General features: G+C 37.4%; 1 protein-coding gene across 4 annotated transcripts in view; it reads left to right on the top strand.

Moving 5' to 3' along the window:
* Nucleotides 1-15,944, top strand: part of ARHGAP42 (Rho GTPase activating protein 42) — a 307,644-nt gene that overhangs the window by 265,957 nt on the left and 25,743 nt on the right. For 3 of the 4 annotated variants that reach the window (XR_009356745.1, XM_059185797.1, XM_059185780.1), the window contains 5 exons: nucleotides 1,418-1,562; nucleotides 2,952-3,332; nucleotides 3,687-3,843; nucleotides 6,025-6,087; nucleotides 15,673-15,752. Coding sequence is in view for 2 of the 4 variants with exons in the window: in XM_059185797.1 (XP_059041780.1) it covers nucleotides 1,418-1,562; nucleotides 2,952-3,332; nucleotides 3,687-3,843; nucleotides 6,025-6,087; nucleotides 15,673-15,752 (826 nt within the window). In the remaining 2 variants the exon portion in view is untranslated. Of the gene's footprint in view, nucleotides 1-1,417; nucleotides 1,563-2,951; nucleotides 3,333-3,686; nucleotides 3,844-6,024; nucleotides 6,088-13,602; nucleotides 13,767-15,672; nucleotides 15,753-15,944 lie in introns of all 4 variants that reach the window. The other variant, XR_009356746.1, reaches the window with a different exon arrangement.

Raw genomic sequence — 15,944 nt, 5'->3', positions numbered from 1 at the left:
ATATTTTATTTATTTATTTATTTGACAGAGAGAGAGAGAGATCACAAGTGGGCAGAGAGGCAGACAGAGAAAGAGAGAGGGGGAAGCAGGCTCTACACTGAGCAGAGAGCCTGATGCGGGACTGGATCCCAGGACCCTGAGATCACGACCTGAGCCAAAGGTAGAGAGGTAGAGGCTTAACCCACCAAGCCACCCAGGCACCCTTGTGTAAATTGCTTCTTCATAGGGACTTTAATTTCTTTTTTTCTTGTTTAGGCTTTTTTTTGTTTTTTTGTTGTTTTTTTTCAGCATAACAGTATTCATTATTTTTACACCACACCCAGTGCTCCATGCAATCCATGCCTTCTCTAATACCCACCACCTGGTTCCCCCAACCTCCCACCCCCTCACCATTTAGTTTTGGTTAGTTTTTAAGTGCTTCTCAGAATCCTCCAGGTAAATGGCTTCCTTTCCTTTTACATCATTTACTTCTCAAGATTCTCTTTCTTAGTATTTGTGTAGTGAATTTTTTGCTCATACTCAGAGAATTTGTTAGAATCATTTGGTGATTAAGTCTATTTTTAACCTTTTTGTCTCCCTGGAATTATAGCAGCAATAATGTTCTCAATAAAACAAAAGAATTCCAGGGACAGTCTTGAATTCCTCTCTGATCTTTAAACTTAGTTTCTTTGACAAGATTGAGATCTTAGAATAACTATGGGAATGGGAAATTGAAAAAGAGTGATTGGATTGTTAAGTAAATCCAGCCATTAAAACTGAAAACATTTGTGATCCAATTTATGCCAGGTCTAGTCCTTGTGAGAGAAAGACTATGCCCTCTCCTTTCCTGGGTCCCTTCTTGGTGCCTGTAGAAGAATATCCTTCATTTATCTAAGGTTGCAAGCACTCACAATCCACAACCACCCAGCTGTATCCTGTAGCTGTGTTCAGACTTCTCCCTGCAGCTTGTCATGTTCCAAGACACGTTGACATGTTCCAACAATATGACAGTACCTTCTCCTGAGAAGCAAGGAATTGCTTGGCTGGGGAGATGATACAGAATGAGCCTCTTCCCTTCAGGTTATGTTCAGCATGAAGGCGAAAGAAAATACCACAGTATTTAGAGTCTATGTCTCGACACAGACATTTGTTCATATTTGAAATTACTGGAAAATCTTCTGAAATTCATTGTTGGGAAACTAGGTAAGATAAAAAAGAAAACCCAGAGAACAGACATTACTCAGTGTTAAGTGGTAAAGAAAAAGTTATAATTGCAGTAGGATATTTTTTGTATCAAGCATCTCTTGCCATGAAGCTGATTAAATAGCATATAGTTCTAAGATCATTTATTAACTCACAAATAATCATTTTATGATGAAAGTGGCAACTCCCCTTTGGCTGACCTCTGTTTTGTTTTGTTTAATTTTTTTGTATGTAGATTTTTCATACTGCCCCAGACCCAAGCATTCCTCTTCCTCAGCCTCAGTCTCGATCTGGATCCCGAAGGACACGAGCAATCTGCCTGTCCACAGGTTCCCGGAAGCCCAGAGGGAGGTATACACCGTGCCTGGCAGAACCTGATAGTAAGTGTGCCTGCTGTAGGGAGATGCTTTCTTCATTCTTTAATTTAGTCTTACCTCACTTTAAGAACCTTAAGGTAGAAATAAATAGGTGATTTTACTGATACTGTCTCCCCAACACTCCCCTCCCATTTATATATTCTTTGTCAGTATAGTTACAAAGTACTTTGTACAAACGAATTCATTACTGCTACAAAGGAAAAAAAATCATTTGCTCAGTGCCGTTTTTTCCTGCAACTGCTATTAAGTACATCGAGTGCTACTTTGTAGCAGGTTTTGTCCTATTGTCAAAGAAGTAGAGAAGAAAGCAAGAAAAGTCTGGCTAAAGCAGTCATTTTCTTTCTTCTTTTCACATTATGTCCTTATAGCATCGTCTCTTGGGTATCAAAGTGTCTAAAAGAGAGAGAGAAAAGAAATTAAAAGAGAAACCACATTACACATTGTCATTAATTTTCTGTTCTGAACCAAGCCTAGAGCAAAGTAGGTGACAGCTTGAGCCCACAGTGTGTGTTAAGCTTGTTTCATTTTACTTTATAGTCCCAAGCCCCCCAGTTTTTTCTCATAGTTAGTATTTAATAGAAAACACTAATTTTTAATTGAGATATGTTTGAATATTTTATTACAATTTTTCTGATTTTTTTTTTCTTAAATCTTACTTTTAGGAACATTAAAAAATAATTCAGTTAAGTAGGCAGTTTCTTACATTGCTATATCTTGGCAGGAAAAGGGGAAAAGTCCCTTCTTTTAAAAATACTAACAGTTTCTAATTTGCAGGTTGATATGACTGGTGCCTTTGAATGAAGGAGGACTCAGACGCATTATAACTCAGAGTCACCTAACATCAGGAAAAAAAAAAAAAAGCAGAAACTTCTCTTTAACATCCCTTCTTCCACTCATTGATCTCTTATAATGTCATCCAAGAATCTTATTTCTATTACTTGGGAGTTCTTTTTCAGAAGCAATTTTTTTTAAATAGGCACCATGCCCTGCATGGAGCCCAATGCAAGACTCAAATTCATGACATTGAGATCAAGACCTGAGCTGAGATCAAGGGTTGGACACTTAACTAATGGAGCCACCCAGGTGTCCCCAGAAGGAAATTTTGTCTGAATTCAAATCAGCTCACTAATCCTTCAAGAAGTAACATTATTTCATAGGATCAGGTTACATATAAAATCTTCCTTGAATAGTATTGAAAAATGCATTCACTAGGTTGAAATGCATGTTTTAAAGATGTTCTCCAGAACTGACAATTGTTTTCCATATGGGGTACCGGCCTATCATTCCAATGGGATCAGGTGGCCACTGAGCACATGTAAGTTGGAGAATGGAAAGGCTTTGGTTGTGTTGTTCTTAGTAGAGAGCCACTCCTGTTTTCTTGCTCCCATTCAGGTGACTCTTACAGCAGCAGCCCTGACAGCACACCCATGGGGAGCATTGAGTCACTCTCCTCTCACTCCTCTGAACAAAACAGCACAACCAAGTCTGCTTCCTGCCAGCCCAGGGAGAAATCTGGAGGGATTCCTTGGATTGTATCCCCATCACCTTCCAATGGACAGAAAAATCTTGGACTCTGGACAACTAGTCCTGAATCAAGTTCTAAAGAGGATGCAGCCAAAACAGATGCAGAATCAGATTGCCAAAGTGTTGCCTCAGTCACCAGCCCAGGGGATGTTTCCCCACCCATAGACCTAGTCAAGAAGGGGCCGTATGGGCTTTCAGGACTGAAAAGAGCCTCAGCTTCCTCTCTCAGATCCATCTCTGCAGCTGAAGGTAAACCAGATTTGAGCTTATGTAAAATGTCATTGTCTCTGTATCACTTGCTGGATTATTCAGCATGATTAAGGAGGGAAAAGTTAATGGTGAAGGGGCTAACAACGCTGTTCCTGAGCTAAGATTTTTAAAACTGTGCACTGTGACTTTTTCGTGGATCTTTCCATCTCTCTGAGGTGATGTTTTTGTAATTACTGTAGATTGTGATCTCCCTGAGTGATGGGCTGCTGTGCTCAAAGAACATTCTGAACCTTCTCATTTGGGCTTAGAGAAAAATGCTTCCTTTTGTTATGTGCATGTACTGTGTTACTGCTGTTATTTTGTCTGATAGCACCTTGCCTGTTTTCTTTTTAGGAAGCAAGAGCTACAGCGGATCCATTCAAAGCTTAACTTCTATAGGTTCCAAAGAGATACCCAAAGCCCCACCAAACCCAGACCTGCCTCCAAAAATGTGCAGGAGGTTAAGGCTAGACACCGCCTCAAGCAATGGCTACCAGCGACCTGGCTCTGTGTAAGTGAGAGAGAGTTTATATTTGGTGTATCTCCAGGGATACACAGGAGTTGAGTATGTCCAAAAGAACCCTTAGGGGTGCCACAGCTGAATGCCTCATCTATAGTGTGGGAACAGTCAACTTCTGTAGGACCCTGTGCTCTTCTACAAATGACATATACATTAGAGTATATGCTTAAGATATTCCACACACATACCATTTCAAGCATTTGTCTTACAAGCAGAACTATGGCCTAATTTAAAGACAGAGAATAGATATATAATCTAGTAGTTTTGGGCTTTGAAACTAGACAATCTGTAAAAGCTAGACATCTACCTCTCAGCTGAGCCAACTGCCCATATCTCACCTCCCCCATCTCTTTGTTAGAAATACAACTGCTGTCTACATTATGAGGGTTTGTTTTCTCTCCTATCCATCATTTGTCTCCGCTACGTGAGTGTTCATGGGTTTAAACAAGTTCATGGAGAACAAAGAACATGGAAGGCTAAAGAGAATGCTTCTAATCCAAAGACCCAGAAGTGTAAAAATAGGTTAGAGTACATAGCTATAAATAAGAAGGGGACAAAGAAAAAATGGGAACTTGGGTGAAGAAGTAAGCAAAATTTAAAAACGAAAGTTTTTAACCCTTTCATTTTGTTTTCCTGACTTTTACTAAGCTTTCCAAATGCTATATGAGGTATTATATGGGCTCCTTTACATATGTTATCTCTTAATATCCTTTGGGTCCCTCCACAGTAGGTAGTAGAAACCTCATTTTCAAGATAATGAGAATACTTGGAAAGTTAAGGAGCCCATTTAATTATTCATTGAAAGTCCAGTAAGACATTTTGCTAAGCCTGTTTCTGTAGGAACAGTATCTTAAATGCATTTGTTCATCACCTTCTTTGACAAGAACCTTTTGATTACAGAGTATGTTTGACATATATTATCTCTCTTGGTCAGAAATCCAACTACCACTATGTAGACAAATGCTATATTTATAAATCTGTCTACTGCACAGTGTGTATAGTTCTAGTCATTATGGGAAAATAAATTTTAAGCCAATGTCAGAGGAGATCGGAGAATATAAATTTCATCGTTTATGAGGGAAAGAAAAGATTTCATTCTGTTTTATAGTTATCCTGATGAAGTAGAAATTAACATTGAGAGAATATATATTCTGTATTAGGTGTAAAATGACTCTTCATGTTATCAACTGGCTAGGCTCTGGAAGAAAAGTTTGTCAGTTAAAGAAATAAGATACACTTTAAAAATCTAATTTAAGACACCATTCACAGAATTTGATATTCTCTTCTAGTAAGTATAGAAACTTTTCTAATTACCCCAGGGTGCCTTAGTCTTAATATAGTCTCAGTTTCTCAAATAGATCATGCCCTGCTTCCTGTGATTTGAAATAAGATTTGAATCCACAAATGTATTTATCGGCCATATTTTCCAAGATCTCTCTTTTCACTTTAAGAACTAAGTTCAGGGGCGCCTGGGTGGCTCAGGCTCAGGTCATGGTCCCAGAGTTCTGGGATCGAGCCCCTCGTCGGGCTCTCTGCTCAGCGGGGAGCCTGCTTCCTCCTCTTTCTCTCTGCCTGCCTCTCTGCCTACTTGTGGTCTCTGCCTGTCAAATAAATAAATAAAATCTTTAAAAAAAAAAAAAATTTACTCAGCAGAGAACATATGGTAATGTGTTCTTAACTTTAAAAAAAAAAAAAGAACTATGTTCAAATATTTAAAAAAAAAGAAAGAAAGAAAGAAACCTTTTAATACTAGTTTTGTCTTAACTATCAAAATGAACAGCAGTTCTTTTGTCTTGATGACTTGATTCTTAACTGAGGCTCCACAGGAGTCAATATCACTGCCAGAAGCTGAGTAGGGAGAAAATGTTCTTTTTCACTGCTCCTACAGTTTTCTGAAGTAGAAAAGATGAGGACAGTAAGATCCCCAGGGGAGGTAGCTATAGGTTTATTACATCTGGTACTCTGTGAGTTGGAGACTAGATCTAAAAATTTCTTCCACATTAAAGCTTAAAACAATGAAAATTCAGGTCAAATTTTGTAGATAGTTCCTAACTAATTATTTCTGGGTATGTTAACTGATAACCCCAAGTTATACTTTGAACTAAATGATTTTCTGATTTGATTGAATGATTTGATTTTAATGAAACTTGCATTTTTAAAATTGTTTTTCAGTGTGGCAGCAAAAGCCCAACTGTTTGAAAATGTTGGTTCACTTAAGCTGGTTTCTTCTGGGCGGTAAGTTTTCAAAACCCTTAAAGTAGAGAATAAATAAAATAGTGGGTGACTTTGTTGTCTTTTGTTGACATAGTGGGTCATCTTTGACAGTTCTGACCTTCAGGTCTGCAGATGTTTAAATCCACACCCACTATCTCTCAGAGGGAAAAAGATTCATGTCTGTAAACAGCATTTAGCCTTTCAGGCTGTTCCAGTGTGCCTCATTTACTAAAATCTTCACAAAGGAAGGGTTCTAAACAAGTCTTCTGAAAGATAAAGTTGCCATAATCCTTGACACAGCAAAGACACCTTTGATGACAGTTCCTGAAAAGTTTTCAAAAGTGTATTATTTTTCTTTAAAATTTTTTAAGATTTATTATTTATTTGAGAGAGAGAGTGTGTGTGTGTGTGTATGTGCACTTGGTCGGGGACAAAGGAAGAGAGAGAAAGAATCTCAAGCTGGCTCCCTGCTGTGCACAGAGCCAGACTCAGGTCTTGATCACACAACCCTGAAATAATGACCTGAGCCAAACCAAGAGTCAGACGCTTAACTGACTGAACCAACCAGGTGCACTTCAAAAGTATATTGACTTCTAAAAGTTACAGAACTTTTCTGGAAGAAACTTTATGAACATGCATTGAAAAATATGCTTATTCTTAATGGCCACTATGTTGCTGTAGAGCTGATTGGGCCAAGCCCCTCTTTTTTTTTTAAATACAGTTCTTAATTCAGTTTTCCCAGATTTACCTTCCTCTCTGTTAAAAGGAGATGGGTTATTACATCTTGCTGCTAATAGTCATTTTGCTTCAAAGGTTTCGCTTTCTTCTCCTATTCCAGATTGATCTCATCCACAGTGGGCTTTGGGTTTTAATTCGAATATGCCTGAAATGATGGACTTTTTTTTAGTATATTGGTATGTCTGTTTTTGTTTTATTTTGTTTTACCATCAGCAACAGGTCTGAGTCATTCATTAAGTGCTTGCTATTAAAAGAGCATATAGGGGTGCCTGGACGGCTCAGTGGGTTAAAGCCTCTGCCTTTGGCTCAGGTCATGATCTCAGGGTCCTGGGATCGAGCCCCACATTGGGTTCTCTGCTCAGCAGGGAGCCTGCTTCCCCTCTGCCTCTCTGCCTACTTATGATCTCTGTCTGTCATATAAATAAATAAAATCTTTTTAAAAAAAAGAGCATATAAATAAGTGCACTTGAAGAATAAACATTGATTAGTCTTTTGGGTGTACGAAGGCAATTTTGAGCTTCCCGTGTTTGGATATTCAAGGCTATGAAGTAAAGGAATCACTGTTAATCAAAGTTATCATTATATAGTTATTTTAAAAATTTATGCAACCACTGTGTTGTACATCTAAAACTAATATAAACTGTATATTAATTATACTGGAATTAAAATTTTAAAAGTTATTCAACCATAGAATTTTTATTGACCTTTTAAAGTATGTGGACTTTTTCAGGAAGTGTTTATGAAATACCTATGCAATGTTAGTCTTGTTCTAGTTACTAGGGATACATTGACCTTCAAATTCTGTTTTGTTTTGTTTTTCCCCAAGGCCTAGCACGGGTCTTTGGGTATTAATGTTTATGATTTCAGAGTAGAGCTACTTTGGTATCTTACCAGGATGTTGGTCAATGTGTCGAACTTAGGAACAAATCCCAGAGTACTTGCATTTACTTTACCTCCACCCATAGTATCTTCACCTTCTTCCCTTTTGTAAAGGCACGGTGAAAACTAGGTATTGTGCATGTCAGAGCAAACATCATTTCTCTGAAACTCATCATTTTTAAGCCCTCAGTGTAAGGGGTTTAACTTTGCTTCTTCTGTCTTGATACAGTTGAATTGCTCCACTAGATGGAGCCCTTTTATTATGAAGTTCTAAATCTGTTAAGGACTCAAGGTTCTGTGATCAGACATAAGCCTTTCAAAGCTTTAAGAAAAGAAGCTAGTAATGAAGTAAATCAGAACACTGTCATATACTCAGAGGTTCAACAATCAACCTATGCATTTTTAATATGCTTTTAGGTAATACTCTAAATCAACTTCTAATGGCTGCCAGCATAAATGTAGAGCTCACTCAGTGCACTGAAGGTTGGAGTCTTTACTTGTCAACAGTTCCATAGCATTTTTTGACAGTGTCAGAGCTTTTCACCAAGAGTCAGGCACCAAGGAACACAACCTATGTCAGGGTCAGATAGACCCATGTTTAAATTCTTGGTCTACCACTTCCTAGTTATAATAACCTCGAAGGTCATAATTCTTTTGACAAATTGTTGTAAATGTACACTGTAATGTATTTGAAGTACTCTGTAAGTTCTCTGTAGATGGTGTACAATAGTAACTATTATTACAGTAACTATTATTGTTACTATTTAAAATGCTTGCTTAAGATATTCAAGCTTCTAATTAATACATCAGTGTTACTTAATCATTAACAGCCACCTGATAACTCTTTTATACCATTAAATACACATGAAAAACACATAGAAGTTGAGGGCATTTTCCTTACTAACCTCCTGTAATGCTTATTTTGCTTTCTTTCTAAGGAGTTTCAGGGTTACTTTTGAGTTGGATCTGAAGAATGATAGAACCAGTAGTGGGTAGTAGGATAAGGGCAAAGGGGTAATCTAATCATGGACATACTTAACAGTTCATTCAGGTGGCTTTTCTGGGAGGTTGTAAAGAGAAGAGAACATTGGTAGGTATTAAGGAGGGCACATATTGCATGGAGCACTGAGTGTGGTGCATAAACAATGAATCTTGGATCACTGAAAAAACAAAATTAAAAAAAAAAAAGATGGAATGGTGATATTTAAAATGCCTTAATTAGGGCAGTAACAAAAGCATGAAAAAGTATAAGGAGAATTTTATGGATCAGAGAAGGATTGTACAACTGCTTCAATACTTTGGGAATGAAAGACAGGTAAAGAAAATTCCAAGTCTTTGAGACTGTCAAAAGGAATGATAATTTAGTTTCTGACCTCCAACTTGTAAGTACATAGGAGGGAAAGGAAAGTTTTGGCCGTAGTGTTTGAGGAGCCTGAGGAACATTGAGAGGGAGTTAGAAATGTGCAACTGGGTGGCTCGGTTGTTAAGCTTTGCCTTCAGCTCAGGCCAAGATCCTGGCTGGGGTCTTGTGATCAAGCACTACATCAGGCTTTCTGCTCAGTGGGGAGTCTCCTTCTCCCTCTCCCTCTGCCTGCACTCCCCCTGCTTGTGCACTCTCTCTGTCAAATAAATAAAATAAAATTTAAAAAAAGGAAAGGGAAGAAATGTGCAGCTGGAACCAGTTTTGTGCCATTTGAGAAATTTCCACACAGTGGTTACACTGCTTAAATAAAGGTAAGCATACTCGGTTGTGGAGCTTACTGAGTAAAAAAAAAAGAAAAATGGCTGAGCATTGGTCTTGGTGGATGGTTTAAATGATTTAAAGCTCAAGCAAAGAAGAATCTGAATGAATGATCAGAAGTATTGGTCAATGTAGTAGAAGCAAAAGTGCCAAGGCGATCATTAGAGGATCATTTAATCTCTTTGACATCACTGGAAATCTTTAAGAAATCAGATTCAGTGAAGTACAAGGGGCCACTCTTCAAGGGAGCTTGACCTGTAAGACTTGTTGATATGAAGATTCCCGAGTTGCTGCAGTTTCTCAAACCAGAATATCTGAGACTGAGACGTGGAGAGTATGAATTTTTGACAATCTTCTCAAGTGATTCTTATGTACAAAAAAAAAAAAAAAAAAAAAGTTTGAGAACCATTTGAATAGAGAAAAATGTCATAGTACCTAGCATATCCCTAAGCAGACATTGGTTATTTACAGTTGTTCTCCTTAATCTGGAAAATTCCTTCAAGAGCCAGATGTCACTAGACTCTGTTTTACTATTATAAAAGCATGTGGAAAATGATACCCATAAAGCCTTTATCTCAGTGTTAGTTATACTTGGGCAGCGAGGAAGATCCTCTTTAAAGTAATGTAATTTAGGCAAGCTATATAAATATCTTCTGAAGGTTGAATTGAGAATTATGTGCTTGAGAACTAAGAGCATTAGGAGTGTTTATTTAGCTCATAAGCAATCATTTATTTCTGTTATCATAATTTCAAACCAATGTTTTGTTTATGATTACAAAATACCAAAGCAAAGCTCAACAAAGTCATCATGTCCAGGGAGTTTGAGATTTAAGAAGGCTGTCACTGGGTTAGACATAGTGACACATGCTAGACTCAAATAAGATTAATCACTGTGCTACATGCAAAAACAAAAAAAGAATCCATGATTTTTAAGAATAGCAACTTTTTCTTCTTTTAAAGAATCTAGAAAATAATCAACTCAAAAAGGGGAAGAGAAACCACCTCTGTTTTCATCACCTGAATATAGCCACTGTTAACATTTTGGCCCACCTCATTTTATCTAAGACCATGGTTCTGAAACTTTAAAAATAAAAATCATTGAGGACTCGCAAAGAATTTTTGTTTATAGGAGTAATATCTATTTATATTTACTATATTTGAAACTTAAACTGAATAATTTTTAAAAATTTATGAATTTATTAAAAACGTGAATGAGCTAATGCAATTAAAGGTGATAATAGCAACACTTTTTGTTAAAAGACAGAAATGTGATTATTCACTATTATTAACAGTCAACAATTATCAGTAACAGAAGTGATTTTTTTCAGTGTTATTAAGAGACTTCGTAGATAATATGCAAATGTCCTAGACCAGCAATCAGGACATGTAGAGTCTAGCCTGACTTTGCTGTAACTTTAATTTCTCTTGGACTTCATTTCTACATATAGAAAGTGAACCAAGGAAATACCTCTTTCCTTTCAAAATTCAAACTCTTATTACCCATTACCTGATGATCACAAGTCCTCTAGCATTTGGGGGTCACCTTTTTCTGTGAAACTGAAGCAAATAGTTTATGTGACTAGTTTATATGTAAACATAGAAAAGGAATCCTGAAGGTAGTAGTCACAGTTTCATGCCAACATGGTGTCCAACACAGGAAAGATATTCAACAAAATTGTTAAACTAATAAAATAGACATTGTTTTAAAGATTTTATTTGACAGATATCACAAGTAGGCAGAGGCAGGCAGAGAGAGGAGGGAAGCAGGCTCCCTTCTGAGCAGAGAGCCCGAAGTGGGGCTCCATCTCAGGACCCTGAGATCATGACCTGAGCCAAAGGCAGAGGCTTAACCCACTGTGCCATCCAGGTGCCTCTAAAATACACATTTTTAACTTAAAAAGACTTAGTTACTGGGGTGCCTGGGTGGTTCAGTCAGTTAAGCATCAGACTCTGGATTTCAGCTTAGGTCATGATGTCTGGGTCATTAGATCCAGCCCCATATCAGGCTCCAAGCTGAGCATGGTGCCTGCTTGAGATTCTCTTTCTCCCTCTTCCTCAACTCTTCTCTGCCTGCTCACACATATGTGGGCATTCTCTCTCTCTCTCTCTCTTAAAAAAAAAAAAAAAATTACATTTCACTTCATTTTCAATAGAATTGCAATACATCTGCCTTTGACATAAGCAACTATAACTCTACAAGCTCCCATGGGAGTTCTTTAGCATTGAGGCATTCAATACTCAGACATCAAAACCAGAAACCGCCAGCATTTGTTAACAAAAGCCTAGGAAAGGAACATATGACTCATTTAAGAAATCTCTTGACCAGTGACCAAAAAGCAACTGCAGTTTTTATTATAAAGAGTCACGAGCAATTTAGGGATTTTCAAGGACAAATTTTTTTTGTAAAATACTTGCCTTACATGCTAGCAGTGTTTCATGTCATGGGTTCTTCCACCTACCTTACTATTTGTAGTAGCTACCTAGTGCTTTATTGAATCGGTGTGTGTTAATTTATTAAATCTTCTGATGAAAACTTAGTTTGTCATATGTCACTACATCTTTATGTTATATATGTTACTGGCATCTTTTTAACTATATCTGTGTTCATCTCTCCTTCCTTCATAAAAAAATTATGTGTGTGTGTGTGTGTGTGTGTGTGTGTATAACATTAAGTGGCTTTCCAGAAAATATTGTTTGATTAGGTGACATTTTAAAATGTTGCTTATATTAAGATAAGCATTGTGAATTTTGCACACTCACCCTGTCAAATCTCTGTAAGTCTACTCATCAGTAATAGCATTTAGAATTAGGAATAGGTCTTGTGAACAGATCATCCTCTGGATGATAAGGGAAGAAATGGCTTTCAGGATGTTGAGTGCCATTATCTTACTCTCCCATGCAATAAGAAGCAAGATTTTCAAAATTCTTTCCAAAAGATATTAGGATCTTCTGAAGAGAGACTCAATAGGTGAGTGTTATTTTCACATCTTCTTCAATATACCAAGGCAGTAAAAGAGGAAGCATTAGCACCTAGAGAGAAAACTTCACTGTCACAGATGTCTACATTAAATCATCAAAGCTCTCTGCTGAGTTAACACCTGTAGTTACAGATCTCAGCAGAAGAAAATTATACCTGTCTAGTCATATGCACAGATAATTGAGAAGTCATGATAGATAATATTTTGTGCTATGTATCTTTGACACATTTAACAATATCCCATTTATATAGTGATATAATTATTCTACATGCCTCCCCCTTGCTATCCAATCCAATCCAATAAAATACCATAGAGAGAATATTCATGTCTGAATTGTAACAAAAATAGTTTGGTTGCATTTAGAGTATAATTTTACAAATTATATCATTGTAAGGATTATTATATCTTAGTGATTTCTGTGACTGAAAATTGTTACCTTATGCATCTCCAAATGATTCAAAGCAGTAAGACTTAATATTAGAGGAAATTTTTGCTGTTAGAAGATTTGATATTTTTTGAGAAATGGTTCTGGAACTCTCAATTACATCAAACATCAGATTATATCAGATCAAATTATACCAAATTATATTAGATTAAATGATCATAATTAATTAGAAGATTATTAGGAAAAACTACATTCTTTCTATTTGAGATTACCATATTCTGGTTCTTAGAAATCTTCCTAACTTGGTATCATCCTCTTCCCCTATACCCACATCACCCACATCCTTGTCAACCAACACACCCATGCACGTGCATTCATGTCCATGCATGCACACACACACACACATATACATGGCTCTTTTAAAATATATATATTTTTTATTTATTTGATGGAGAGAGAGCACAAGTAGGCAGAGTGGCAGGGAGAGGGAGAGGGAGAAGCAGGCTCTCCACTGAGCAGGGAGCCCGATGTGGGGCTTGATCCTAGGACCCTGGAATTATGACCCAAGATGAAGGCAGCTGCTTAACTGACTGAGCCACCCAGGTGCCCCAACATGGCTTTTTAGTGTAGAGCCTTGTACTTCCTCAATTCTTCTTTAGACCATGTTGCACTGGGCTAGTAGTCATTTCTAAATCTGCCTGCTGCAGTCTGTCCTAGCAAACTTCCTGAAAGTATAGACTGAGACATCCCTCATGAACTAGACTCTGGAGGTAGGAGCACAATTTTTCTCTAATTTTTAATTTTCTGATTTTCAGATGTCTGTTTGGGAACTCCAGTATAAATGACCTAGTCTCATTCTGGAAATGTAAGGGAATAAGACCCAGCATCTAGCTCCAACAGGGAAATGAAATAACAATGTTATACTGCTCTTCGAGAGAGCTATAGATAGCAAACACTGCTTGCTGATGCTTCTTTGCAGGTAAAGTACTGAGACCTCAGGAAGGAAGGACAGGGTGTCTTTAGTCTTAAAAGGACTCATTGCGTAGAAAACAGACCCAGAGCATATTATATTTTTTACCATTCATTGATTGAGCAAATACTGAGTTACCAACCATCAAGCATCATTCATGGAGCTTGCATTCTAACTGGAGAGGAGATTATAGAATTATCAATAGTAACAAGAGAATACCAGATACTAACACCATATAGACTTAAAACAGGTGAGTATGATAGTTTCCTGGGCAACTGTTTTACAGCATGTGGTCAGGAAGACCTAACCTTTAACAAAGCTTAGGAAATTTAAGATGAACTAGGTGAAATTTAAGATGAATTTAACTAAGCACTAGAAGTGCATAGCCATGTGAAGATCAAGAGGAAAACATCTTGGGGTGCCTGGGTGGCTTATTTGGTTAAGCATCTGCCTTCAACTCATCTGCCTTCATCCCAGGACCCTAGGATCACATTGGCCTCTCTGCTCAGCAGTGAGCCTGCTTCTCCCTCCTCTGCCTGCCACTCTGCCTACCTGTGCTCTCTCACTCTCTCTGTCAATTAAATAAAATCTTTAGAAAGAAAGAAAGAAAGAAAGAAAGAAAGAAAGAAAGAAAGAAAGAAAGAAAGAAAGAAAGAAAAGAACAATCTCAGGACAAAGCCAAGAAAGAAAGAAAGAAAGAAAGAAAGAAAGAAAGAAAGAAAGAAAGAAAGAAAGAAAGAAAGAAAAGAAAGAACAATCTCAGGACAAAGCCCTGATAGTCCTGAGATAGGGAAAAGTTTGGCATGTTTGAGGAGGTGAAAGGAGGTCAGTGTGATTGGAGTATAGTAGGTGAGCAGAGGCAGGTACAGAAGCGGAGATACTGACTGGTACCTGATTATGCATAGTGTAAAGGCTAGAATTAGAGACCAGTTGAAGGGTTGTTTTCAAGAAAATAAGGCAGTCATGACATGATCATCAGAACCTATTTCAAACTGCCTCCTGGCTGCTCTGTATAGAATGATTTGTAAGGAGACAAAATAGGAACCCTAGAGGATTTTGAAAGCTAGCAAGCCATTTAGTGAGTGACACCATAAATTATTTTAGCTTTGACTCTGGTTGTGATGGAGATGGTGAGAAAGGATAACTTGCCCATTGTATTGCCAAGGTAATTGGATGTTGAAGATTAAAGGTGACTTGACTGGTGATTTGATGAGCAGCCTCAGTTGATGGCTTTTTAGTGTAGACTCAAATATTTTAAAATAGATCTTATATAAAACTCTGAAATTCTGGCTTCTTTTAAGAAACTGTAGTATCTGGTTGCATTGAGTCTGAATTCTCATATGAGTGTTGGCTTCTTACTTTAGGAGGTGGATATAGACTCTGATTTGCAAAGCTTTCCTCTGTCCTCAAAATCTACCTGACAATGAGGCTATTGTTGGTTGCCATCTATCATCAATTTATCTATCATTTTTCTTGTATCATGCCCACTTAGTTTACTTAATATACTATGTCGGCCTTTAATTTTGGGGTTTGAAAAGAAAGTAGGAAAAAAAAAGGCTTTAGGGTACCTATGAATTTCTATACAGGTGTAAACATGGTCTGTTTGCCAGGATACTATTAAATAGTAGTATTCTTTAAAACGAATTTGTGCTGTTTTAAGCCAAGTTAATTACCCTTGGGGACATTTCCTGAAAACACAAGAAGGGTTTTGGGTGTGCTGTCATTGATTTCTTGATCTGGTTACACCAGTATATTCAGTTTGTGAAAAATGCTCTTATGCGCACTTACATGTGTATTTTATGTATATCATACTCTTAGCACTAAAAACGAATACAATTTTTTAAAGAATAATTTAAGTATAAATGTACTTGAGTTGAGTGTTGTGGGTTTTATAAATTGCTTTTTGCTCTTTCAGCCAAGCCAAAGCCATGTACTCTTGTAAAGCAGAACACAGCCACGAGCTTTCCTTTCCACAGGGGGCAATATTTTCCAATGGTAAGTATACCAATTCCCTTCACTTTAGTTCACTGTCATGGATTGGGAAGATAAGGAATAGTGCAGGGAAAAAAAGTGAAAAGAGAAGCCAGCAGACTCAGAATCTCGCCCAGGCTGCCTCTCATAACCTGTACAAGTGAGTGCATCAAATTTCTCTGCAGCTCCATTTCTTCTTGTGTATTCTAGAGAGGC

Source organism: Mustela lutreola, chromosome 1 (assembly GCF_030435805.1).
Source record: "Mustela lutreola isolate mMusLut2 chromosome 1, mMusLut2.pri, whole genome shotgun sequence".
Lineage (NCBI taxonomy): Eukaryota > Metazoa > Chordata > Mammalia > Carnivora > Mustelidae > Mustela > Mustela lutreola.
This window is presented reverse-complemented; position numbering and strand designations above follow the sequence as displayed.